The following is a 25,532-nucleotide window of genomic DNA, read 5'->3' as shown; positions in this document are numbered from 1 at the left end:
TTGTGGGAGGAAACTGGAGCACCCGCAGGGAAACCCACACAGACGGGGAGATTGTGCAAACTCCACAGTTACCCAAGGCCGGAATTGAACCTGGGACCTCGACGCTGTGAGGCAGCAATGCTAACACAGATTCTTTGTGATTGATTCCAGCATTTCCCCTACTACTGATGTCAGGTTAACTAGCCCTTTGTTCACCGTTTTCTCTGTCCCTCCTAGCCTGAATAGTGGGGTTACATTTGCTACCTTTTAATCTGCAGGAACCATTCCAGAATCTGTAGTTCATGTGTGTGTGCGTGTATGTATGTGATTATGTGTCACCAAGGGAAGTAGGTGGAATTGTTTGAAATTTCCAGCTGTTTTTAAAGATACAGTCACCGCTTGTTGATGGGGAAATGGTATCACAGAATCGATTAGAACAAAGAGGAAAGGTTTGAAGATCTATGTTTTCTTCAGGCTGACCTGCTTGGGACAGTGAAAGAAGCGAGGGTGGGGAGAGGAGCGGCGAGATCTGCATCCCGCCCCCCCACCCCAATCATCGGTCTCTTGTAGGACCACGTGAACATGTTTAATCTTTAATTGCACCTAACAGTTCTTTATTCATTTTGCAGTCCCACGCCAGCCTGGAGGGAACGGAGCTTTATTTGGCCTTCTTGACATTGAAAAGGGGATTAGTGCGGAGGAGAATGATGCAGCAGATGACCAAGGTATTCATTCTGATCCTGTCACTCGTGCAATGGTTGGATCTGTCCGCACTCCAGCGATGTGAAGTAAAAGCCCACAGCCCAGCTGTCAAACGTGGAGGGTGTGGTTTATAATTTTGTTTTCCCTTCGCTTTCATCCCTCTTCCCTCCATTTGTTTAAACGAATCCTAGTAGGGGCCACACTGCAGGTATGCGTTTGAAGCTTTGGTGACACGGTGGCACAGTGGTTAGCACTGCTGCCTCACAGAGCCAGGGACCCAGGTTTGATTCCCGGCTTGGGTCACTGTGTGTGTGGAGTTTGTATGTTCTCCCTGTGTCCGTGTGGGTTTCCTCTAGGTGCTCCTGTTTCCTCCCACAGTCCAAAGATGTGCAGATTATGTGAATTGGCCACGCTAAATTCTCTCTCTGTGTACCCAAACAGGCGTCAGAATGTGGCAACTAGAGGATTTTCACAGTAAATTCACACATTGCAGTGTGAATGTAAGCCTACTTGTGACCAATAAATAAACAAAACTTCTGAATCCCTTGCCTTTTGCTATCGATTAAGCACTGGCTAATTTTACAGGTGAACCTACGAAAGTTTAATTAAAATTGTCAACTTTATTAATTTTAACTACCACAAATGTCCATGAGCAGAATGTCCATCACCATTTCAGAACGGTACGTATTTTCTCCTCTTTCTTTACTTTCTAGACATTCTGAACAGTTGCCCTTCGATACTGGGAGATGATCTTTTGGTGGGTGGCAGTTGGGAGGTCCACTCTCATCTTTCAGCACTCAGTGCCTGGTCAAGCGAACGAGCACTGAGAAGGTGGGGGTAGGGGCAGGATTGGTGGGAGGGAGAGGAGGGTGCATGCTGAAAGCCACTCAGCTGCACTTGCTGCCACCACCTCCCCATCTCCTGCCCTCCCCTCCCATGACCTCCATCCCACCCTCACTCCCACCTGGTCCCTTGCTGACTGAGGGCCTGTGGTGGGCGCACTGCAACTACTGCACCCCCACTGGCAGATGGAAAGTTGCATCATCAGAACAGATGTGTTGGCAATGAGGAACTCTCAGGTGGCAAGACTTCAGCCCCCTGCATCTTTACTCCCTGGGGGTCGGGAGGGGGCACTGATGGCCACTTAAGTGCCTGATTTAATAATATGTTGGACCTTCCCTAAGGGGATGATGCGGGGTTGAAACATAGAAAATAGTAGCAGGCCATTCGGCCCTTCGAGGCTGCTCTGCCATTCGTTACTCGTTTAAGATGCAGTTAGATAGGCACATGAGTGAAACGAGAATGGAGGGATATGGTAGGGGCTATTAAATAGGGTTAAACCTCGGGAGACACCGGAAGGGCAGGCTGTATGATTAATATTTTTTGTCTTTATTCCACAGGTGGAGGTCCACCTTGTGTCAAGCGAGGGGCATGCACACGGTGGGTCGTGCGTGGGCTGCTCTTGGAAGTCCAGGAGTGGCCTAGTACTTCATGTCGGTGTGTGTGCTTGATCCTGGACCGGTAGACGGGCTCCACAACAGCTCAGTGACTAGCACTGCTAGCTGTGCAGATACATGGATTTGGGCCTGTGTCTGTGGGAGTTTGTGCATTCTCCCTGTGGTTGCGTGGGTTTCCTCCGGGCGCTCCGGTTTCCTCCCACACCCCAAAGATGTGCTCTTAGGCTAATTGGTTTCCACCAAATTGACACTATTTCTTCCCTGAATCTGACTGAGTAGGGTCCCATTCGTAGACATGCAGGGTAGAATAGGTGTAGGGCGATGCGGCGGCGCGGGCTCGTTGGGCCGAAGGGCCTGTTTCCCGTGCTGGGTTGTTCTTTGTTCTTTGTTATGATCATGGCTGATCATCCAACTCAATAACCTGAACCCGCCTCGAGTGCTCTATCTAACTGCTTCTTGCAAACTAAGTGAAGCGGAGAATGTGGGATGACGTGTGGTTCTCGGCAGCGCTGCAACTGATGTCTGAGACCCCTGTCTCCTGTCTCAGTGAATTCCTGGCCATCTCGCTCCCACAGCCAATCCCTTTGCACAATCACATTCTCAGTAAATTCCCGCTGCCTCTTTCTCACACTCAGTTATTGCCAATGAAAGGTGAAGGATGAGCCTTGAAATTTCAGACCCACAGCCAGCCTGTCAAAGCCATGCGATCCTTAGCTTTCCAAGGCTGACTGGTGTAAACGGTGTCTTTTTTTTTACTTTATTGGCAGAGATCTTGATTAACAGCTGCAACTTTGACCACGGAATGTGTGGGTGGACCCAGGAGAAAGAATCGGGAGTTCACTGGGACCGAGTCCCAGTCCCATCAGGTAATCAAGATGATTGAACTTGGTAAACCATTGTACACACCCAGATACATGCGACCAACTGACTACAACAACAACCTGGGTTTATGTAGCATCCTCATTGTGGAAAATTACCCTAAGATTCTTTACTGGAACATAACAAGAGAAAAAACTCACACCAATCTAAACTAGTAAGAACACCAGGTTAAAGTTCAACAGGTTTATTTGGAATCATGAGGTTTCAGAGCGCTGTTCCTTCATCAGGTGTGTGGAGGTAGGTTCACAAGCATGGCGTATATTGGCAAAGACACAATTCCAAGATAATCACAGTTTGGAACATGAAGAATGTTGGAATGCGAGTCTTTACAGGACTTTAAGCTGGTGTTGTGAGACTTCTTACTGTGTCCACCCCAATCCAACACTGGCATCTCCACATCCATCTAAGCTAAGCAGGAGATATTATGAAGGGAGCCACAGAAAGCATGATCAGAGAGACTAATGGAAGATGTTGAAGGAGGATGGAGTGTTGGAGAGGAGGAGGAGTTCCCCAGGATCTGGAATTCCCGGGTTTAAGCATTTTAGCTAGCCACAGCATGACTGCCGTTGGTGGGCAAAAGGTTTTGTGTTACGTAGGTTGGAGGTCTGAGGGTAATCTGGGTTGGCGGGTTTCCGAGTTAGAGGTTATGGAGAGCAGGGGAGGTGAAGGCTATAGAGAGATTTGCTTACAACGATGAAAGTTTTAAAATGGAGGCTGTCATGCAATCTGAGTTCAATGAGATGACATCAAATCAGTGGAAAAAGACAAGGATGAACTTTGATATTCTGGCTAATAATGTAACCGGGGCACCTCTGTGAGGGGCCTGAGTCACTGTTGATGCTCTCAGGTGCTGGAAAGCTGCAAGTAGCGCAGGTTGACTGCAAGCTCCCAGGGGGCATTGAAAGGAAAATCACATGAGGGTGACCTCCATGCAACCTAGCATTCCTTTAAGCAGCAGATTAATCCAGGTCCTCACTGCATGTAGTGACCAGATCCTCAGAGCTGGCTTAATGAACACCAGAAACTATGATCATTTTTATTCCCTGCCAATTTCAATATTTAAAAAGGAATTGCCATTCCCACCCAGCCTGGTCTGTACATGACTCCAGTCCCACACTTCACTGTCCTCTGGCAAGCTTGCCAGCTGTAAGATAGCGATGGGCAATAAATGCTGGTGCACCCTGGATGTTGATACATCTTGGTGAAGTGCTGCTGAGGAAGTGCCACACTGTCGGTGGTGCTCTCTTTCGTGTGACAAGTTAAATTGCCCAATTAAGATCTCTCGCCTGGATAGAAAAGTTCCCATGGCACTATTGTGAAGCAGAGCAGCAAACTTTTCCCTGGTGCTCCAGCTAATATCTATCCTTCAAATGTGATTCACTAAAATGTGATTCTGCTCTGTGTTGATTGCCTGATGCAGGGGGGAGTCAATGATCAAGCAAGGTGCTTTGCCAGGATGAGGCTATCCCATTGCATTCCGGGTCAGCTGATGCCTCTGATGTCCCCAGATGTGGGATACACGACTGCGGAATTTGTGGTAGTGGGGGACTGCGTTTGCACTCATTTTAGGACAACGTGGTGGCAGACTGGATATGGGTGGCACAGTGGCACTAATGGCCTTTAGGGAAGAAAATCTGCCAGCCATATCTGGTCTGGCCTACATGTGACTCCAGAGGCACAGCAATGTGGTTGACTCTCAACTGCCCTCTGAAATGGCCTAACAAGCCACTCAGTTCAAGGGCAACCAGTAGTGGGCAATAAATGCTGGCCATCTAGCAATGTCCAAGTCCCACAAATGAATTAAAAAACAAAATTTCTGGCTTGGGTCACTGTCTGTGCAGAGTCTGCATGTTCTCCCCGTGTCTGCATGGGTTTCCTCCGGGTGCTCCAGTTTTCATCCACAGTCTGAAAGACGTGCTGGTTAGGTGCATTAACCATGCTAAATTCTCCCTCGTGTACCCGAACAGACGCCAGAGTGTGGCAACTAGGGGATTTTCATAGTAACTTCATTCCAGTGTTAATGTAAGCCTACTTGTAACACTCATAAATAAACTTAAATGCGTGGACCTACGTTGCAGCAGTGACCACACTTCACTAAAGTTTTGTTGGCTGCTTAGGGCTTCAGAATATCCTGTGGTTACAGAAGGTGCTATATAAATGCAAGTCTGTCTTTTCCACCTCATTGCTGCTCTCCCTTTATTACTGATGTTGATGGGTTAGAATGATTCTGTTTGAAGGTTGACAAGTGGGGGAATCTGTGACAACATTGGGGTGTTAGAATATCCTCGACAGAACTGCACCAGAGGGAAGCTATTACTTAAACAGGCATGCAGAACCAATTTACTGAGGCTGCAGGAGTCCGGTGAGGGCAGGCAGTGAGAGTCACAGACAGAGCAGGGTGATTGACAGCCTGTCCAGCATCTGAGCTTCCAACAAGACCACCACTCCCCAGCATGACATAGATGGTGACAAATGGGAACCAGGAAAAGGTCAACATTCCCGCTTTGGAGAGTATTACTTGGATAGCAACCTCGATGCTTCTTAGATATACCTCACGGTAGCACAGGACAACAATTCAAAAGACCCCAAGTATTAACAACACATAACTGATTATAGCAATAACCGCCCCACACAGAGATTTCAGCAGAGATACCCTTTGACCTTGTAGTTGAGAGACCAGCTCTGAACACAAATAAATGGGAGCGGTTTTCTTTTCCATTTGCTCGTTGAGATGTAGGATGTTCTGTTTTCCCTTTTTGCACACAGGGCCAGGGAGTCCTCCCAAACAACACATTTTAAAGCACAGACTCCCATCTCTGGCCATTACCACACTGCTGTTGCTGGGAGCTTGCTGTGCACAAATTGCCTGCTGCGTTTCCCACAAAACCAATATCGACTACACTTCACTTCGGCTATAAAGCACTTTGAGACATTCGGTGATAGTGAAATGTGCTATATAAATGCAAGCCTCTCTTTTTTGAATTTACAAATGAAGAGGCTGGGTGCAGATGGAGGTCTTTAAATTAGGAAGAGGCTTGATAGCACAGACATAAAGGAGATACTTCCACTTTGCGGGGTGTCCGAAACTAGGGGTCAGGAATATAAGATGGTCATGAATAAATTCAACAAGGGATTTAAAGGAAATTTTTTAAATTCATTCGTGGGACATGGGCATCGCTGCCTGGCCAGCATTTATTGCCCATCCCTAGTTGCCCTTGGAGGCAGTTGAGAGTCAGCCACATTTCTGTGGCTCTAGAGTGGCATGTAGGCCAGACCAAGTAAGGACGGCAGAGTTCCTTCCCTAAAGGACATTACTGAACCAGATGGATTCATGGCCATCAGTAGATTCTTAATTCCAGATATTTTTAATGAATTCAAATTCCACCATCTGCTGTGGTGGGCTTTGAACCTGGATCCCCAGAACATTAGCTGAGCTTCTGGATTAATAGTCAAGTAATAATACCACTAGGACAGAGCGCGGGGAGAGAGTAACTGCTATCTGCTAACACGGGGAGCAGGAGGGGAAGTTGAGAATTGGATCTCGGAAACACCAAGTGGGTCTTACGGGCAAGATAAACCTGGGGAAGGCGATGAGAGGAGACTGGATAGAACCTAGAGAGCAATACAAGTTCAGGGCTCAGGATGGGGAAAGCTTCAAAAGAAGTTTGGTCCAGTGGATGGAAGAGACATGGCTGATCTCATGGTCTCAATCTGATTGATGGAGAGGTCAATCAGTTCGTTACACTTAGCACTTGGAAGGTGAGGGTGGAGAGGGCTTTAAAAAACATTGTTGCGGTAGAGAAAAGAAGCTGAGGGTTATTTTTGTAATCCAGGCTGATCCTGGAATAATGAGCAGTTTTCGCAGACAAGAGCGGTTTTATGAGGTCCAACCAGGTCTGGTGAATGGTTAAACTAGAAGTCCGCTATATCTGTTCAATCCTGTGTCCCTCGGATTTAAGGGAGAGGAGGTGAGAGATGTATAAGAGGGGTGAATAGAGAATGGTATGGTGGCTTACCATTGCTGCAGCACAACGCCAGGGACCCGGGTTTGATTCCCAGCTTGGGTCACTGTTTGTGCGAGTCTGCACGATCTCCTCGTGTCTGCATGGGTTTCCTCCCACAGTTCAAAGGACAAGAAGTACAAGAGGGTGAAAGGAATTGAAGGTTATACTGAGAGGGTTATTAATGGAAGGTGGAAGGAGCACATATACTGGTAAAGTCCTGCTGGGCCGAATGGCCTGATTCTGGGCAGCAACATCTGAGCACTTGGACTTAAATAGAAAAGCCATTTCTTTCTAGAAAGCTGCATATTTTGTGTCACCAAGTTCCAAACTTGGACGCTGTGTTCTGTTCTGGAATGTTCTGATGGCGTGCAGGAACCACTCTGGCTGTTCATGATCAACAACAAGCATGGGCTTGCTGAGCATTGTAGCAATTATCTAGTTAGCCAGGGACATTCTTGCCTCAGTTGCTTAAGGAACTTGCAACACTTTAGAAACAATTGTAGGCATTATCCATTGCTGACTAGCTGTTGTTAGTTAGTGATGTGAAATTGCTGTTTGTTGAAGCAGTCCTGAAATATTAGAATATTCAGCACAGGAGGAAGCCATTCAGCCCGTTTATACCTGTACTAGCTCATTTGAAGGAGCTATTCATTTTATCTTGCACACTCAATCTTTGCCCAAACTCCTTTCCAAGTAAACATTCAGCTCCCTTTCCTATCAATGGGAACAGTATCCCCCAGTATGGGCAACACGGTGGCACAGTGGTTTGCACTGCTGCCTCACAGTACCAGAGACCCGGATTCTATTCCCGGCTTGGGTCACTGTCTATGCGTGGTCTGCACGTTCTCCTCATGTCTATGTGGGTTTCCTCCTGGTGCTCTGGTTTCCTTCCACAGTCCAAAGATGTTAGGGTTAGGTGGATTGGCCATGCTAAATTGTCCCTTAGTGTCAGGAAGACTAGCTAGGGTAAATGGGGTTATGGGGATAGGGGTCTCTAGGTTCTATCCTGTCTCCCCTCATCGCCTTCCCCAGGTTTATCTTGCCCATTTGACCCACTTGCTACTTCCGAGACCCAATTCTCAACTTCCCCTCCTGCTCCCCATGTTAGCAGATAGTGTTAATGTTACTCTCCCTTCGGGCTCTGTCCTCTGCCTTTAGGGAGAGGTGATGGCCTATTGGTATGGGATTGTGATTGATGCAGACTCGATGGGCCAAATGGCCTCCTTCTGCACTGTAGGATTCTATGAGTTTGCTTCCACCATTTTTCAGGAATTGCATTCCAGGTCGTAATACCTCAATGAAAAATTCTCATCTCTGCCCCAGTTCATACTGCTAATTTTTACAGTGGCCACATTTCAAAATATTGTCAAGCACTGTGGGGACATCCTTAGGGTATGAAAGGCACTATATGAATGCAACAGTTTCCTCTCATCTTAAACCTGTGTCGTGGTTACTGGCCAAGACCTGTGTGTTTTACAAAGTTGGGAACAGCTTCTCCCTGCTAGCACTTCTTCCCGAAAGTCTTTGTGGCTCACAATTGGATAAAAATACAATGCCATTATCTCCATCTTCTTGTTTAACAAGAATTGTTCCACTCAGGGTTATTTAAAACTCACAAAAGGATTGCTCCACTCCAAGTAAAATCTGACCAATAATATTGCTGCAGGTAACTGCCCTGAGGGCAGACACCGTGAATAAAACAGTGGTTAGCACAGCTGCCTCACTGCACCAGGGATCCGGGTTCAATTCTGACCTTGGGTGATACTGACCTTGTATGTTCTCCCTGTGTCTGCATGGGTTTAGTCTGGGTGCTCCAGTTTCCTCCCACAGGCTAAAGATGTGCAGATTAGGTGGATTAGCCATGCTAAATTGCGCTTAGCTTTCTAAAGATGTGCAGGTTTGATAGATTGACCATGCTAAATTGTCCTTTAGTGTCCCTGGATGTGCGGGTTAGGGGGATTAGCAGGGTAAATTTATGGGGTTACAGGGATTGGGCCTGGCTAAGATGCTCTGTCGGGTGAGTTGGTGCAGACCCGATGGACTGAATGGCCTCCTTCTGCACTGTAGGGATTCTATGATTCACAGATGACCTGTTTCAACTCAGAATTGCTCAGGAGAGGGAATTACATGACCATTTTGTTCTCTCCTATGATACAAGATACAGCCAGTAGAGCGCACAGCAAAAGCAATCTCCTTTAACTCAGTAAACCAGCCCAAGTTGCTACACATGAACATTACCAATCCAAATTTAACAATGAGTCGTATTAAACACTATCGGGACAGGTGATTTAAAGCCTGATCAAAGTGTTAGGTATTAAGCAACCTCTTAAAGTACAGAGGGAGAGAGAAGAGGAGAGGTTCAGGAGGGTATTCCAGAATTTGGGCTTGGGCAGCTGAGGACCCAACCTTGGAGCAATAAAAATCACAGAACGTGGAAGGGTCCAGAGCATCTTAGCCAGGCCCGATCCCTGTAATCCCACAAATTTACCCTGCTAATCCCCCTAACCCGCACATCCAGGGATACTAAAGGACAATTTAGCATGGTCAATCCATCAAACCTGCATCTCTTTAGAAAGCTAAGCGGCTAATCCACCTAATCTGCACATCTTTGAGAGCTCTCAGGCTGCAGGAGGTTTCATAGATAGGGAGGGCAAAGTCATGGAGGGGTTTGAAAACAAGATTTGGGATTCAAATCACAGTGTTGCTGGATTGGGAACTCGAGGGCACTGGGCAATATTCAAACTAAGCTGGGCACATCCAATAGTCTGGAAGGCATCATGCCCTTGTTCTGCGTCAAAATCTTTATCATGCAATTAAAAAAACTGACCCCCCTCCCTCCTCACTCACACACACACACAGTGCAAGGTGGGAGGCTTGCCAGGTTACAGGTAACAAAGACAGGCCTCAAATGTACTGGAGGGAAATGTCTGGCCTCTCTCAAGGGCCAGCTGGGACATGAATGAGGCTGGGAAGCAGAGGCAAGCAATTATAGTAACCCCCAGCCTTCAGGTGGCTGTTCTGTGCCGCATTCAGGTTGTGGCAGTGTGCAGTTGTTAATACCCTTTAACCCACCCCCCCGCCCCCGCCATCACCCCAGTCAAAAGGTTGTGATTTATCACACAGTGTAGATTGGCGCACCCACCGCTGTGCTGAAAGAGTGCTACACTGTCTGAGGTGCCACCTTACAGGCAAGGTGCTAAAGTGCACCCACCCTGTGAGGTGGCAATAAAGGAATCCACATGGCACAATTTGAAGAAGAACCAGAACATTTCCCTGGTGTTTCAGCCAATATTAATCCCCCTACCAACATCACCAAAGCAAATCATCACGTCATTAACACATTACTGTTTGTGGGATTTGCTGTTTGACTATATTACAACAATGACAACACTTCAAAAGTAGTTCATTGGCTGTTGGACGCTTTGGGACATCCAGAATTTCGACAGAAAGGCAACTTCTTTCTAAAGCGTGATCAAATTTTGGGCTGCGGTATTGACCGGCCCCTTGTTACTCGGAGCCCATGTCTGACTAACTCTACTGGTTGTATTTTTAGGTCACGGTTGGTATCTGACTCTTCTCAGCTCCACCGACAAACGGAGGGAAGTGGCCCATCTTAGCCTGGCATTGGGCCGGTCAGCACATTTGAGCAACCTCTGTCTCACCTTCAGGCACAAGCTGTCTGGAGACTCCGTTGGGAAGATCCAGGTGTTTGTGAAGAGGAACGGAAACTACGGGCACATCCTCTGGGAGAGGAACAGAGGGCACGGCTGGAGGACCAGTCGTTTCACGCTGAAAGGACCCGGTCTCGAGAATGTGAGTATTGCTCGTTTTAATGCAAAACAAAGACCGACCCTTCCAACAGGTCCTCCAGGAACAGTAAGAAGTCTCACAACGCCAGGTTAAAGTCCAACAGGTTTATTTGGTAGCACAAGTCACTAGCTTTCGGGTCTCTGACCCTCTCCACTCACCTGACGAAGGGTCAGAGGCCCGAAAGCTAGTGGCTTTTGCTCCCAAATAAACCTGTTGGACTTTAACCTGGCATTGTGAGACTTCTTACTGTGTTTACCCCAGTCCAATGCCGGCATCTCCACATCATGTTCTCCAGGAAAACCAGCCACTCTGCAATGCCTTGGGGGTACTCTCATCGGGCACAACTTCAGTCATGCCCACTCCAGCCCCCAGGCAGGGAGACCCTTTCCTATATGCTAAGGTTGGGGGTAATATGCAGATCTATGGGGGTGGAGGGAGAGGCATTTGGGCTGCTTTTGAGACACCAGTTGGAGTATCAGCTTGGTTAGTAATACAATGGCAGGTTCCGAGGGAGCACGAATGTTCGTCCCTTCCAATCTTCCCAAGAGGAACAATCCAGTCTCTTCAGGAGGGTAATTGATTCCGTCGAAGATCATTTAAAATCCCCCACTAAAGGTTCGGAGCTTGTTAAGATCACAGACAGGAAATTCAAGCAGTTTTCAGCTTCACTGTCATGAGCGATGTAAAGCCCCGGGCTAGCTTTGTGAGTCCACCTTCCTCCGCACGCGAGGTGCTTGTGTTTGGAGGCGGGGAGGGGGAGGAGATGCAGAGAAAATATCCTTCCACACCCCTGCAGTAATTAAAGAGCCTCAGAAAAAGGGATGAAGTTCCCAGCAAAATGGAACTCTGTCCAAAATGTCTGGCACCAGATCTCTTGGCTTCAGGAACCTCCGGGTCAAGTTGACTCGTGGAAGCTAATCAGACTTGTCACGGAGCACACTGCTCTGTTAATCAAAGCTAAAGTCTAACACCCCCTTTCTTTGACAGAATTGGCGCCTGTTCAGTGCTCCCTACGTTACAATAACAAGGAAATTGTGCAAAATCGCACTTGGGCATCCTGGTTGAATGCAAATTGATGTTAAGGGTATTTTAGCTCTGCCTGCCATCACACCCACAAATGTCACATCCAGTTCCTCAGGCAGCAGCTGTTTGCATTTGGCATTGTCGACACTCGGCCGTTGCTCAGGAAACCCTCTCCAAGGGGAGTTGGTGTGTCTTTGACTACGGCACACCTTATTTATCAGCAGGGGCTGAAGCTGTTGCGTATTGGAAGCAATAACCAATAATAAGGTTGGTATGATTTACAAAGAACAACAGCACAGGAAACAGGCCCTTTGGCCCAACGAGCCCGCGCCGCCATCTTAACAATGTATTTTTCCTACACCTCCCTTGACCCGTGTCTATGCTTATGGTACCCCCATTGGAAACCAGATTCAGTATAAGTATATGCGGTATAAGTTTGCAAAGACGAATGCCCAGAAAGAAGGGAAGACAAAAGCCTTTCCGAATCCCACTGTAGGACCTGAGGATGCTTCACTCCTATTTTGAATGAGGTGCTCCACTGTCAACGATATCGTCAATAACAACAACAACAATGTGCATTTAAATGGCAGCTTTAATGCAGGAGAACAACCCAAGGTGCTTCATGGGAGTGTTAGCAGACCTAATCTGACAAAGAGCCACAAAAGATGTGCCGGTTAAGTTGATTGGCCATGCTAAAAATTGCCCTTAGTGTCCTGAGGTGCGTAGCTTAGAGGGATTAGTGGATAAATATGTAGGGATATAGGGGTAGGACCTGGGTGGGATTGTGGTCGGTGCAGACTCGATGGGCTGAATGGCCTCTTTCTGTAGTATAGGGTTTCTATGATTCTTTCTATTTCTAAAAGTATCAGGAAAGTTGACTAAAAACTTAGGCACAGGGCTAGATTTTAAGGAGCGTCTTAAAGGAGGACAGGAGATGTTTATGTAGTGTGTTTCAGTGACTAGGACCAGAACAGCTGAAGGCCTGGCTGCCGATGGTCGAGCGAAGCTGTTATATCCTAACTAGGTTAAGGGTTATAGGTTCTAAAAGTTAAGAAAAGATGTGGCTTGCACATGTAGATTCAAAGTAACATGCAACATATTTATTGAAGGAGCTGTTGCCTGTACAGAGGACAAATTGAAACTAAAACAGCAGCCTTTGCAACACTGTAACGATATTACCATCAAATCATGTGACCGACTCTAAGGCAATCATGCAACCTCTTAAGTATATAACTGAAGGAAATCAGGGACTCGGCAAGAAACCAGAATTGGAAGAGTGTAGAATTCTCAGAGGCTTCTGGGCCTGGAGGAAGTTACGGAGGTAGCAAGGAGAAAGGGATTTTAACTGAAGGATGAAAATTAAATCAAGGTGATCTCAGGTAGGAGTAAATAATCCCGTGGCATGATGCAAAGAAGATCAGGATAATTCTCCTGGTGTTCCAGGCACTATTCTTCTCTCGATCAGCATCAGGGAACAGTTGAGGAATTTGAGTCACAAAGTCAGGCACAGTGTGTGAGGTCCCAGATCGGCCATGGTCTCCTTGAATAGCAGAGCAGCCTCAGGGGGCCAACTGGCTGATCCCTATTCCTGTAAGATTTTGTCAATCTAATTGCTGGGTCTTGGGTTCTTGCTGTGGACAATTTACTGCCACATATTCATCCACAACAAGTTCAAAAGTGCCTCGCTGGGGTTGACTTGTGATTTCCAGAGGCCACGAGAATTGCGACATGAAGTTTGTTTTTTTTCAAAAGAAAACCAGGTGAAATAAACGGACAGCAATCAGAGGGAGCCGCACTGGGACAAAGCTACCTCTGGATGGTTTGACGGAGTCAGGCCATAGATCTTATAGATTGGCAGATTTCCAGCTAGACCCAGTTTGCAATCTTTGTTCACTTTATCAAAAACACCAAAGGAAGTATCGCACTATTGGCATGCACGTCTCTGTGAAAACATTCCTCCGCAAATTCGATAAATCTTTTTGTTCCCTTATCTTGATTCCGACTCAGTGCAATCTGGTGAAACATCAAAGCTGCTTACTCTCGCAGCAGTCAGTGCAAAGATTGGTTATGGAGCTGAGTTAACAGGAAGTCTGTTATCTCTGACCTGCTGTTTACCTATCCCTCTGCTACCTTGCAGTAACCCTCCACTCATTCATATATTTACCTGTTCCATTTCGCATCAGGTCATAGAATCTTAGGCTGGAATTTTACCACCCCACCCACAACGGGAATTGGAGCAGGTGAGGGGTGGACCATGTGTCATAGAATACCTACAGTGCAGAAGGAGGCCATTCGGCCCATCATGTCTGCACCGATCACAATCCCACCCCGGTCCTGTTCTCGTAACCCCCCCCATATTTACCTTGTTAATCCCCTGACACTAGGAGCAATTTTAGCATGGCCAATCAACCTAATCCACACATCTTTGGAGTGTGGGAGGAAACCAGAGCACACAAAGGAAAGCCATGCAAACATGGGGAGAATGGACATTCCTGCACAAGGTGACCCCGGATGGGATTTACTGGTTTCAGGGCGAGGGGGGCCGGAAAATCCCGTCCATAGAATCCCTACAGTGCAGAAGAATGCCATTCGGCCCACCGAACCTGCACCAACAACAATCCCACCCTGGCTCTATCCCCATGACCCCACATATTTACCCTGCTATTTCACCTGACACTTAAGGGGCAATTTAGCATAGCCAATTCACCTAACCTCACATCTTTGAACGAGGAGGAAACCGGAGTACCTGGAAGAAACCCATGCAAACGTGTGGAGAATGTGCAAACTCCACACAGACTGTCACCTGAGGCTGGAATTGAACCCGGATTCTTGGTGCTGTGAAGCAGCAGTGCTAACCACTGTGCCGACCTAGTGTTCAAACATAACAATGCTAGATGGTGCTACTTATAACTACACTGGTCAATGCAAGGAGGTGGTCAAGTAATGCAGTCACCTCCAGAAGGTGTCCATGGCTTTGGGTAGGTGAGCGTGTGCAGAAGGGAGTGGAGTCCACAACAGAGGAAATATCACTCAAAGGCAGATGGACTAATATCAAAGTCTGCAGAGGAGAGGCAATGGTCTAGTGGTATTATCACTAAACTATTAATCCAGAAACTCAGCTAATGTTCTGGGAGACCTGGGTTCAAACCCCACCATGACAGATGGTGGAATTTGAATTCACTAAAAATAATCTGGAATTAAGAATCTACTGGTGATAATGAAACCAATGTCGATTGTTGGAAAAACCCATCTGGTTTGCTAATGTCCTTTAGGGAAGGAAATCTGCTATCTTTACCTGGTCTGGCCTCCATGTGACTCCAAAGCCACTGCAATGTGGTTGACTCAACTGCCCTCCAAGGGCAACTAGGGATGGGCAATAAATGCTGGCCCAGCCAGCGACGCCCATGTCCCATGAATGAATTTAAAAAAAATGCAAACTGTGACCCAATCACTATATGCAACAGCAACCTACTTTCACATGTATAAACCAAGAAATAGGAGGGCTGGCCCTTCGAGCCTGCTCCCTCATTCAATATGATCATGTCTGACCAGGAGTTTTGACTGTATTTTCCTGCCCATTCTCCACTCCCTGAGAGCCTAAAAATCTGTCAATCCCACAGCCTTAAGTGTATATAACAATGAAACATCTCCAACTCTCTGGAGTAGGAAATTGCAAAGATTCACAACCCTCTGAGTGAAGTTATGTCTCCTCATCTCAGTCCAAAACCATTAGCCCCTTATCCTGAGACTGTGCCCCGTGTTTTAGATTCCCCAACTAGAAGAAACGGTCACTCGGGGTCTATCCTACCCAATCAGAATCTTCTATATTTCACCTCTCATCCTCCTTAGCACCAGATCACAGGAATATCTAGTCACCACACTCCAGCATCTGTTCAAGTACACTGAAAGAGAATTTAGATGGTCAATTCACCTAATCAGCACATCTTTCTGTCAGTGGAAGGGAACTGGAGGAAACCACGCAGACAAAGGGAGAACGTGTAGACTCTACACAGACAGTGACCCAAGGCTAGAGTTGAACCTAGGTCCCTGGCGCTGTGCGTCTGCAGTGTTAACCACTGTGGTTCCATAGTCACCATTGCTGAGACTAGCTTGCAATTCCATATCTTTTTTTCTTAAATGAACTTAATTTCCACCAGCTACTTTGGGATTTGAACACGTCCCCAGGGCATGAGCCTCTGGATTACAAGCCCATTGACATTACCCACGTGCCAGTGTCTCCCCTCGAAATGGTAAGAATCCCCAAATGCACAAGCCAGGAAGTTGGGGCTGGGGCGGATATAGTGCAGAAGACAAATATCTTGCCCCCAACCTCACCTGAACTCCATGTTGAACAGAATGACAATCTTTTGAACTTGGTTGAGGGTAAAATATCTGAGGATTGCCAACCTTTACTGAGATCTACTCTAGAATGAACTAGCTTGAGAGAAAAGCTGTAAGCAGCTCTGTATTCACAGTGCCTCCGCACCACTTCTTGAGCCAACGGGAATGATTAAGCACTCAAAGGGTTAATAGCATGCCACCTTCAGAAATTCATTTTGTTCCTTTGATGATAAATATTCTTTGAAGATAGGGGGAATAACCCAGGAAGATGAGAGATACAAGTACAACAAAATGTAAATCAGACGGGCGATGTTCTTCTCAAGTGTGTGGTTTTTGTAAATTAGTTTCAAAGTGGATGTGCAGCTGTAGGGAATAAAGACGAGAGCCACGCAAACTGCTTTAGCAGGAAACAACGGCGGGGGGGGCTTCATTGGGCCAGTGTGACATTTGCACCCAGTCTCTAAGTCTCTCTTTCCTTCTCCTAGGTCATCTTCAAAGGGGTGCGTGAGAAGAAGAGAGGAGAGATCAGCCTGGACGATATCAGCCTGCAGAAAGGCCAGTGCTCTGGGGTAACGCGGCGACAATGGTAACGTCCAGGGATCCGCTTCTAAAGGACTCCACCTCCTCCCCCTTGACTCGTGTGAGGAATGGTCGTGAGGGGAAAGACTTTTAACAGCAGGCTGCCACTCACTTTGCACAAATTGCACCTACGAGCCACTCTACCCTAGAGAAAACTCTCACGAGGGCACAAAGGCCTTCATAAAGGTCAGCATTTCTATTAAATCTTGCCCCGTGTGCGTCTCCAGCGTCCAGTAATGCTGAAGAACGTGGCTATGAGATCTCTGTAGTTTGAGGTGCTGATTTGAACATATCCATGAACCAGCTAGTTAATCAACATGGTACCACATCACACAGGATAGCAACGTGCGGTTGGCAGCGTACCAGTTGTACCTGAATCGGGTTTGTGTGGTTCATTACCTGGGGTTTGGTACTCCTGTCTGGAAATCTCCCCCTCCCACCCCAGGGTAGTCCTGGCAAGTCTTGTGCCTCAGGCAGGTTTCTTGTACAGCTTGAATGTCATACCATGCCACTGCCAATGTGGAAATCTCCCTATCTGATGTGAGAATGACCCATCCCTAACAGATTAGTAGTGGAGGGTGGGACTGAGAACCTCTCCGAGAGAAGTCTGAAGAGGAACAATTGATTCATCCTCCTCTCTTACTGCCCGCTTCCCAACACCAGTTGCAAACACTACAGTGGCCCTTTACACTTTAATATTCTCTGCCTCAACACGGCCATGTAACTGGGGACTTGGGTTATGTTTCTCCTTCTGTTGCTTCGGCTTAAAGCTGAAAGTCTATTCCCACCTCCCGATCCTTTCCATTGGGAAAGAACTAGTGTCACTGCGGGAGGATGAATTGGGCCTTTCACTCTCCAGGATCACACCTAGCCGTGATGTTGTACAGACTGTTGATTAACAGCCCCCATAACCATCCAGAAAATGTACTTAAGTGGAAAAGAATTTATATTGTTTTAGGCTGTGGTCTCACTCTATTTAAAATTAGCTTTTATCCGATCTAGTATTTTACTGAAGATATCTGTATTTGTTGAGACACTCCATGGTACTGTATATAACATTGCAGGGACAAAAAAACTGTTTTACATCTTGTACTTCTAAAAGCTTTTACAGGCAGCTATTGAGAACATTTGTAGCGGTGTTTTATAAGAAGGCAACATTAATGAATCAGGCATCAAAATGCGCAGTTTACTCCCATTTTGTAAGGCCACAGAATTACTGCTACAAACCTGGAAAATAAACATTAAACACGCTTGTTAACTTCTTGTTTTGAATTGCGGTTTTTTTTTGACTGATTTTTGTTGATTTTAGGAGCAGCATGGTGATATTTCTAAATCATAATAACTCTCGGTCAATAGTCAGGATGCAGGCAGTCAGCCCTATACTAATAGGAAGAATCCCTCACCGTGGCATTGTTTGAATTTACTCTTAAATAGGAAGGTCCTTGATAGGAAGGTTGTAAGTGCGTCAATTGTGCCTCTTCTCCGCACTCTTCTAATCACCATTTATAGTTACAGCTTGCAAGTGGTAACATTCAGATCAAAATGGTTAATGGTCATTCCTCAAGTGTGCTCCCGCGCTGTGTTGTCTTCATCCTTTTGTTTAATAAACTGTGTTGAAGAGCACTCAGCACAGCATTGAGTGGCACTCACGTCCCGGGCTCACCTTGCGAGACCCCAGCCTTTACGGTTACGATGGTTCTTGTATTGCTCAAGTATTATTTCTCAATCTCACATTTTATCAGTAAATAATCTCACATTTTATCAGTAAATGATTTGTCCTGAGTATATATTTAGGCATGGTGGCACAGTGCCTAGCACTGCTGCCTCACAGTGCCAGGGACCTGCATTCGATTGCTGGCTTGGCGCTGTCTGTGTGGAGTTTGCACATTCTCCCCAAGTCTGTGTGGGTTTTCTCTGAATGCTCTGGATCTTTCCCACAGTCAGAAAGATGGGCTGATTTGGTGCATTGACCCAAACAGGTGCTGGAGTGTGGCGACTAGGGGAATTTCACAGTACCTTCATTGCAGTGTTAATGTAAGCCTTACTTGTGACTAATAAATAAACTATATTTATCCCCCACTTACTTTAAGCATCATATGATTCACTGAATGCCATTGTCTCCAGTTAAGGATAGTTCGCAAATGCTCAGCATAGTCCATTAGTGGGAAATGATAGAAGATTTATCGCTGAATATTTAACAAAGGTGGGAACTGTATTTCTTGATGACATTCATGACAGAACATACTGATTCAACAAAGGTTAGTCCAGCCAACTGAGGGATTTTTTTTAGGAAAAAAAAATGCTGTTTTTATAGTAAAACTGACTTGTGTAATGGTGCCTGGCTTCATTGTAAAGTTGGTCAATATTAACAGTCTCTGAAGACCAAAGCCTCTGACATTAAAAGATGGAGAGGGGTGGAACTCCAGACTGCCCACTGTTGATAACCCTGACCTTGCTGAAAGTCCTGAGAATCAGACTGTTTTAAGAAGCTTGACATGGTGGTGTTTACGATGCAACTAAGGTGTCTCCCAACCAGAGAAAGGCTCGGAGTGGGTGGGAGAGGAGGAAACTCCCCGCAGCACCAATACCACCAGTTTCCATAGCCAACATCCTTTCTTCTTTCTAAATGTCCCTGAGTTTCTTCTACTTGTTTTTGGCGATAGAAGTTGGATAGCACAGTGACACAGTAGTTAGCAGAGTGACATGGCCACCTCAGCTCCAGGGACATGAGTTCAATTCCAGCCTTGGTTCACTGTCTGTATGGATTTTGCACGTTCTCCCTGTGTCTGCGTGGATTTCCTCCCACAATCCCAAGATGTGGAGGTACCTGGATTAGCCACACTAAATGTGTGCAGTAATGGGACTAGGGCAGGAGAGAGGGCCTGGGTAAGAGGCTCTGTCAGAGAGTCGGTGCAGACTCGGGATTCTATTTCTTCTACGAAGTAGAAGCATTTCTGAAACATAAATTGAATTTTTGAAACAAGTCCCTCCATTTTTGAACTCCCCTTGCCCCTGGTAGGGTCGCTCCTTTTGTTTAAAAAAATTACACCAGTGCATGCCAGCATTTATTGTTGACCCTGGTTGCCGGTGAAAATATTGTTGTAGAATCGTAGCATCTCAACAGTACAGAAGGAGGCTATTCAGCCCAAGTCTGCACTGACCACAAGCCCACCCATCGCCCCCCACGTATTTACCCTGCTGGTCCCCCTAACAATGAGTGGCAATCTAACATGGCCAATCAACCTGATCCACATATCTTTGGAACGTGGGAGGAAACCCACGCAGGCATTGAGGGAACATGCAACCTCCACACAGACACTGACCCCAAACCGGGAATCGAACCGGCATTCCTGGCGCTCTGAGGCAGCAGTGCTAACCACTGAATGGGTGAGTATCCCATTCGAGAGGTTTAAGAGTCAACCACCTTGATGTGGGACTGGAATCACGTATCAGGCTGGGGTCGAACAGTCGGTTTTCTTTCTTAAAAGGAAACTGACGGTAGAGGTCATTGTGATATTCTGACAGATATGAAAACAAAATACTGAAGTCAAGATCTGAAAGTGCCAGGGTGGGAGTTAAATTCTTGGTTGAAATCTCTGGATTATCAGTTCAATGAGGAAAATAGACTGCAATTTTATCATCATTTACGTTTGTGGGTCGGTGCTTTATAAACGAACACCTAACCCCCTTGGGAATTGGCTCAGTCCCTCAGTGGGAGTGTGCCGCATCGGGGCCAGTGCCTCAATAATTTGTACACATTTGGACCATTTTCTTGTGGGGAATTCATACTTCTAAATAAAGTTTCTTTATTTTTATCCCATTGTTTCGTATACAGCAGGACGACTTAATCCTGGACTAAATTTGGGACCAAGTTTGTTGATCTTAGCTGAGGTTGGGCAGTTGCTAGTAGTGTCACTTAAACCTCAATAGCTTCGATTGTGAGCGTGGTGGAGAAAGCTAGGGAAACACTGGTAGAATTTTTAAGAACATGAAAAATTTATGACAAATCCGAGAATGAATTGTTGGTGCTACATAACAGGTCAATCAGGTGCTGAAGGAGAGAAAAGATGGGTAACTACCACAAAGAGGCTGCTTTCTATGAGGAGAAGTTGGAGAATCTTGGTTTGATTAGCTACGAGGAGATTGGAGAAACTTGGTTTGTTCTCACTGGAACGACAGAGGTTGAGGGGGCAACCTGATAGTCTACAAGATTATGAGGGGCATGGACAGAGTGGATCATCAAAAGCCTTTTCCCAGGGTGGAAGAGTCAATTACTTGGAGTCATAGGCTTAAGGTGCAGGGGGCAAAGTTTAAAGGAGATGTACGAGGCAAACATTTTTATACAGAGGGTGGTGGGTGCCTGGAACTCACTTTCGGCGGAGTAGTGGAAGCAGATATGATAGTGACTTTTACGAGGTGTCTTGGCAAATATGTGACTAAGATGGGAATAGAGGGATATGGTCCCCAGAAGGATAGGGGGTTTTAGTTCACACAGGCAGCATGATTGGTGCAGGCTTGGGAGGGGATGTGAAAGACCTGTTCCTGTACTGTCATTTTCTTCATTCTTTTCCAGAATTTTCTGGTGTTACTTGATCTACATTACTACCTGTGAATATGTGAAGCACAAAATGTATTGTGACAACATGTCAAGCATTCAGCTGTGCCACATATTAAACACTGACATGGAATCTCTATGGGACTTACCCTTTTGTCAATAAACAAACACACTAACTGAAATCCTCAGGGCAACGGCGCATGGTGGAAAAATTGAGCGCTTAACTCGCTAACTCTTTATTAGAATGCAATCTGCACTCATTTCATTTCATCCACACCTGATAATCCTCATGGTGCTCAACTCACAAGTTAAATTTTCTCGACAGCAGTCATGATCACGGCAGGAGAAAGTTCTGCACAAAACTTTTATTGTTCACTTGGCATTTAGACCGTGCAGTAATGTTATTAGGCAGCAAGATAAGATCCCCAGACTGCTGCTCCAATAATCACTGGGATCGGGGCCTGAAACAGGTTTGTGTTCAGCCTTTTACAATTCATTTGGGTTTTGGTCACAGTAAGTGCAAAGCTGGAGCTAATGAAGTGTGTTAAGGCCATCCATCCATTTCTGTGCGGAAGCCATCCATTACAGAAGAATGAGAATAATCCACAATTATTTTAACATTTTATGTACAAAATGCTCCTTTTACAGAATTGTCACTAACATCTCTTGCCACTGGCTCAGATGGGTGGCATGGTGGTTAGCATTGCCGCTTCACAGCGCCGGGTTCAATTGCTGGCTTGGATCACTGTCTGTGTGGAGTTTGTATGTTCTCCCCGTGTCTGCATGGGTTTCCTCCGGGTGCTCCGGTTTCCTCCCACAGTCCAAAGATGTGTGGGTTAGGTTGATTGGCTATGCTAAGTTGACCCTAGTTTCAGGTGGATTGGCAGGGTAAATATGTGGGGTTACAGGGTGGGATTGTTGTAGGTGCAGACTCAATGGGCCAAACAGCCTCCTTCTGCACTAGGGATCCTATGATTCTATACATTTTGCAGCAGTTAATGATGGCAATTTGCAACACAGATTCATGCCCTAGGCTACAAAATTTGGCAACCATCAACATACCTGCTCTGTGCGACCACTGCCTGTGATCGTTGTGACTCTACGGCCAAGTCTATTTCTTCTTTCTTGAGTATTTTGAGCCCCTCTCTTTGTTCTGCTCTTAACCTGCTCAGTCTGGAGATTAGCTCACCTGCTTTCTCTCCAGACGCTGCTGAGAGTTTTCTGTTAACTTTTTTAGCATGTTCTTCCTGATGCAACAATCACCCTTGACAAGTTAGGAAGCCTGAACGTTTAATGAACACAGGGAAACTGTTAATAATTGGGTTGAGCCATTGAACACTCATCTTTGATTTGACAGATTGGTACTATACATCTAACAAATTGGCAACTGATCTTGTCAATTTTGCTTAGGCCGGTAACACAGTGGTTAGCACAGCTGCCTCACAGCATCAGAGACCCAGGTTCGATTCCCGGCTTGGGTCACTGTCTGTGGGAAGTCTGCATGTTCTCCCCGTGTCTGCGTGGGTTTCCTCCCACAGTTTGAAAGACAGGCTGGTTAGGTGCATTGGCTGGGCTGAATTCTCCCTCAGATATACCCGAACAGGCGCTGGAGTATGGCCACTGGGGGATTTTCACAATAACTTCATTGCAGTGTTAATTTAAGCTTCCGTGTGACCCTAATAAATGACAAAACATTTATTGGGAACAGAACAAATTGACTCATTCACTGATTCCTCCTTCCTGTCCCTTCCTCTTCCCAAAATGACCTGGCTGAGATTGACAGCACCTTGTGGGGAAAACACACGAGCATAAGCAGTTGCCAATCCATCAGCTATTCCTGTCTGACGAAGTGCTTTCAGTGACTGGCATGGTAAACACATACGAAATATCATCGCTGGGCAAGAGAAGGCATTAGCGACCATTTCAAACTGGCAGTTTCATCATCCCAAATTGGTGCCATCAATCTGTAACTCTGAAATGACACCAATGCCAGTCAGAAATAGCTGGTTCAGATCATGTGGAGCGAGAGCTGCAGATCACAGAGGTGTGGCTGGGGGAAGGGCAGGACTGGCAGCACAATAGTCAGGGAAGAGAATTTTCAGGCAAGATGGTGAGTGGGACGGGGGCTGTGGTAGGTGGTGTCGATCACAAAGCAATTACTGCAGTGAGGAGGGATGAGTGGGCTCCTCAATTGAGATCATATGGATGGAACTTAAAGATGGAAGGCGGCAGCCCCCATTGCTGGCAAGAATGGGCGTGATGGACCAAAGGGCCTCTATCTGTACTGCAAGATCTCTCTCTCGTTTTTCTCTTTGCCGAAGATCAGGCCATCAAAAATCAAATTTGTCCCTTGAGCAAGCAACTTCCTTTGAGTTTACTCTGATTTTCTATTTATCTCCAAATGGATATGGTGGCCGTCAACGCACACGGAACTAAGGTGGGGAATTAGGATTGAGCTACAGATCAGTTATATTCCAACTGAATGGTGAAATAAACATGAGGACAGAACAATCCACTCCAGTTTCGGCACTCCCAGTAACTTCTGGGGTGAAATTGCACTGCTTCTTGTCATCATATTTCCTCACGCAAGTGATTTCTTTAATGAAATCAATCATTTAGAGACAAATATTTGGATACCTTGGTTGCCACATTTTAGAAGTGTATTAGTAATAAAGACATCACACTATGACAGTGAGCATCAGACCCCCGTTGCAAAGCGTAGCTTCACTTACAATGTACTCTCGGAATGATTCTCTATTAGACACCGACGTTTTTGGGAACTGTATTTCAGAGGCGAAATCAAATTGTTTCATGCATTACACTATTAGGCCACTTAAAGCAAATCGTATACCCAGGCATAACAAACAGCGGTCTTTAGTCCTGTCAGGTAAACAGTACGTAACAAAGTTTAAGTGCAAACATCAGAAGGTGTAGAATCCTCTGAAATGAAAATCTTCCAGCTACAGTTAGGGTGAAGCCCTTCAGTGCTTAGCTGGTCACTAAGGAGAATGGGTGTGCACCTTATTAAATGTTAAACTAACAGTGGCAATTCCAATGTTTTTCTAGTTCCTTCTATAGACACTGATCTATCAAGTTCTTTGTGTCTACTTAAGTTACTAAACAGGTTACTACAGAATTTCACCCCAGTACTTTATATACTCTTTCAGACCCAATTAAAAAATTAAAAAAAGGCAATGAAAAAATGTTCTTTGATGTACGCTATTTAAATAAAGGTTGTGTTAGAATATTCCGTCAAAATCACTGTTCATGATCAATGGCCCAGTCTTCACTTTTGTGGAGATATTGATATATTTGGTTAACAATAGGTCTGATGGCTGAATGATAGCCAGATGTAAAGTCAATTTAAACAGCACTGAACATCAGAAAACCCTGTTCTGCAGATTCTCACCAGTGTCACCACTGGTTTAAATATGACTGAATCACTACATTACAGTTTACGGATTATGCATGGGTAGGGATTCAGAAAGAGGGGTTTCACTCTCCAACGCGCCAGTGTTGCCTCTTTTTGCTGGTGCTGAATTTTTCTCGCCCAGGTCCAAACCACTCGACCAGCCCCTCGTATTGTGGGTGAAGAGATTCAGATCTGAGGTGACGGGACCATGAGCAGACCAGTCGGCTTCATCTTGTTGATGCCTCCATCCAAGATGCAGACCCGTGGGTATCCCAGCTTCACTAAGTGAGCGGTGAACTGAAGGAGAAAGACAGAGCCATTAGCTACATAAATGTCACAAGACCTTCACAGCTCAGGGCTGAGATCTGTCACTGCTACCACTGGGTGAAGAATGTCACAGGATTGCTTTACGAATTTAGTTTGGGAAAGTAAGTTTTCTGTCCTATGTGCGACTCCAGTCCCAGTCTGACAAGGTTGACTCTTAACTTCCTTATTTCAATAGCTTAATAAACCACTTGATTCAGAGAACAATGGATAGGCATTAAATGCCAGACTTGTCAGCGATGTCCACATCCTGGAAATGGATAAAGTAAAAAAAAACCCTGCCTTTTCCTTTGATTCCTCCTTCAATTTCAATTACAGCACCTCCCTTATCTTCCTGTCTGCCCTCCCAACTAGTCTGATACCTCTGGATATTTAACTCCCAGTCGTGACCACCCTGCAACCCATGTTTCTGTAATGGTCACTAAATCATACTCCTTCACAATGATCCGTGCCGTCAACTCATTTAC

General features: G+C 46.0%; 2 protein-coding genes and 1 non-coding gene across 7 annotated transcripts in view; 2 read left to right on the top strand and 1 right to left on the bottom strand.

Moving 5' to 3' along the window:
* The window catches only part of npnta (nephronectin a), an 83,583-nt gene extending 65,551 nt beyond the window's left edge, over positions 1 to 18,032 (top strand). For all 4 annotated transcript variants that reach the window (XM_080195414.1, XM_080195405.1, XM_080195387.1 and 1 more), the window contains 4 exons: positions 609 to 704; positions 2,906 to 3,004; positions 10,575 to 10,834; positions 16,681 to 18,032. In XM_080195414.1, coding sequence (XP_080051540.1) covers positions 609 to 704; positions 2,906 to 3,004; positions 10,575 to 10,834; positions 16,681 to 16,785 — 560 coding nt within the window. In that variant the 3' untranslated portion in view covers positions 16,786 to 18,032. The remainder of the gene's footprint in view (positions 1 to 608; positions 705 to 2,905; positions 3,005 to 10,574; positions 10,835 to 16,680) is intronic.
* On the top strand, positions 4,421 to 4,586 carry LOC145351269 (U1 spliceosomal RNA). Its single transcript, XR_013888378.1, has one exon. It is a non-coding gene; the product is annotated as a U1 spliceosomal RNA (small nuclear RNA).
* Positions 18,033 to 23,967: 5,935 nt separating the features above from the next.
* Positions 23,968 to 25,532, bottom strand: part of tbck (TBC1 domain containing kinase) — a 192,132-nt gene continuing 190,567 nt past the window's right edge. For both annotated transcript variants that reach the window (XM_080195333.1, XM_080195341.1), the window contains exon 26: positions 23,968 to 25,038. In XM_080195333.1, coding sequence (XP_080051459.1) covers positions 24,928 to 25,038 — 111 coding nt within the window. In that variant the 3' untranslated portion in view covers positions 23,968 to 24,927. The remainder of the gene's footprint in view (positions 25,039 to 25,532) is intronic.

Source organism: Carcharhinus amblyrhynchos, chromosome 1, assembly GCF_965287045.1.
Source record: "Carcharhinus amblyrhynchos chromosome 1, sCarAmb.v2.hapA, whole genome shotgun sequence".
Lineage (NCBI taxonomy): Eukaryota > Metazoa > Chordata > Chondrichthyes > Carcharhiniformes > Carcharhinidae > Carcharhinus > Carcharhinus amblyrhynchos.
The sequence above is the reverse complement of the archived record's forward strand: the minus strand, read 5'-3'. Positions and strand labels throughout refer to the sequence as shown.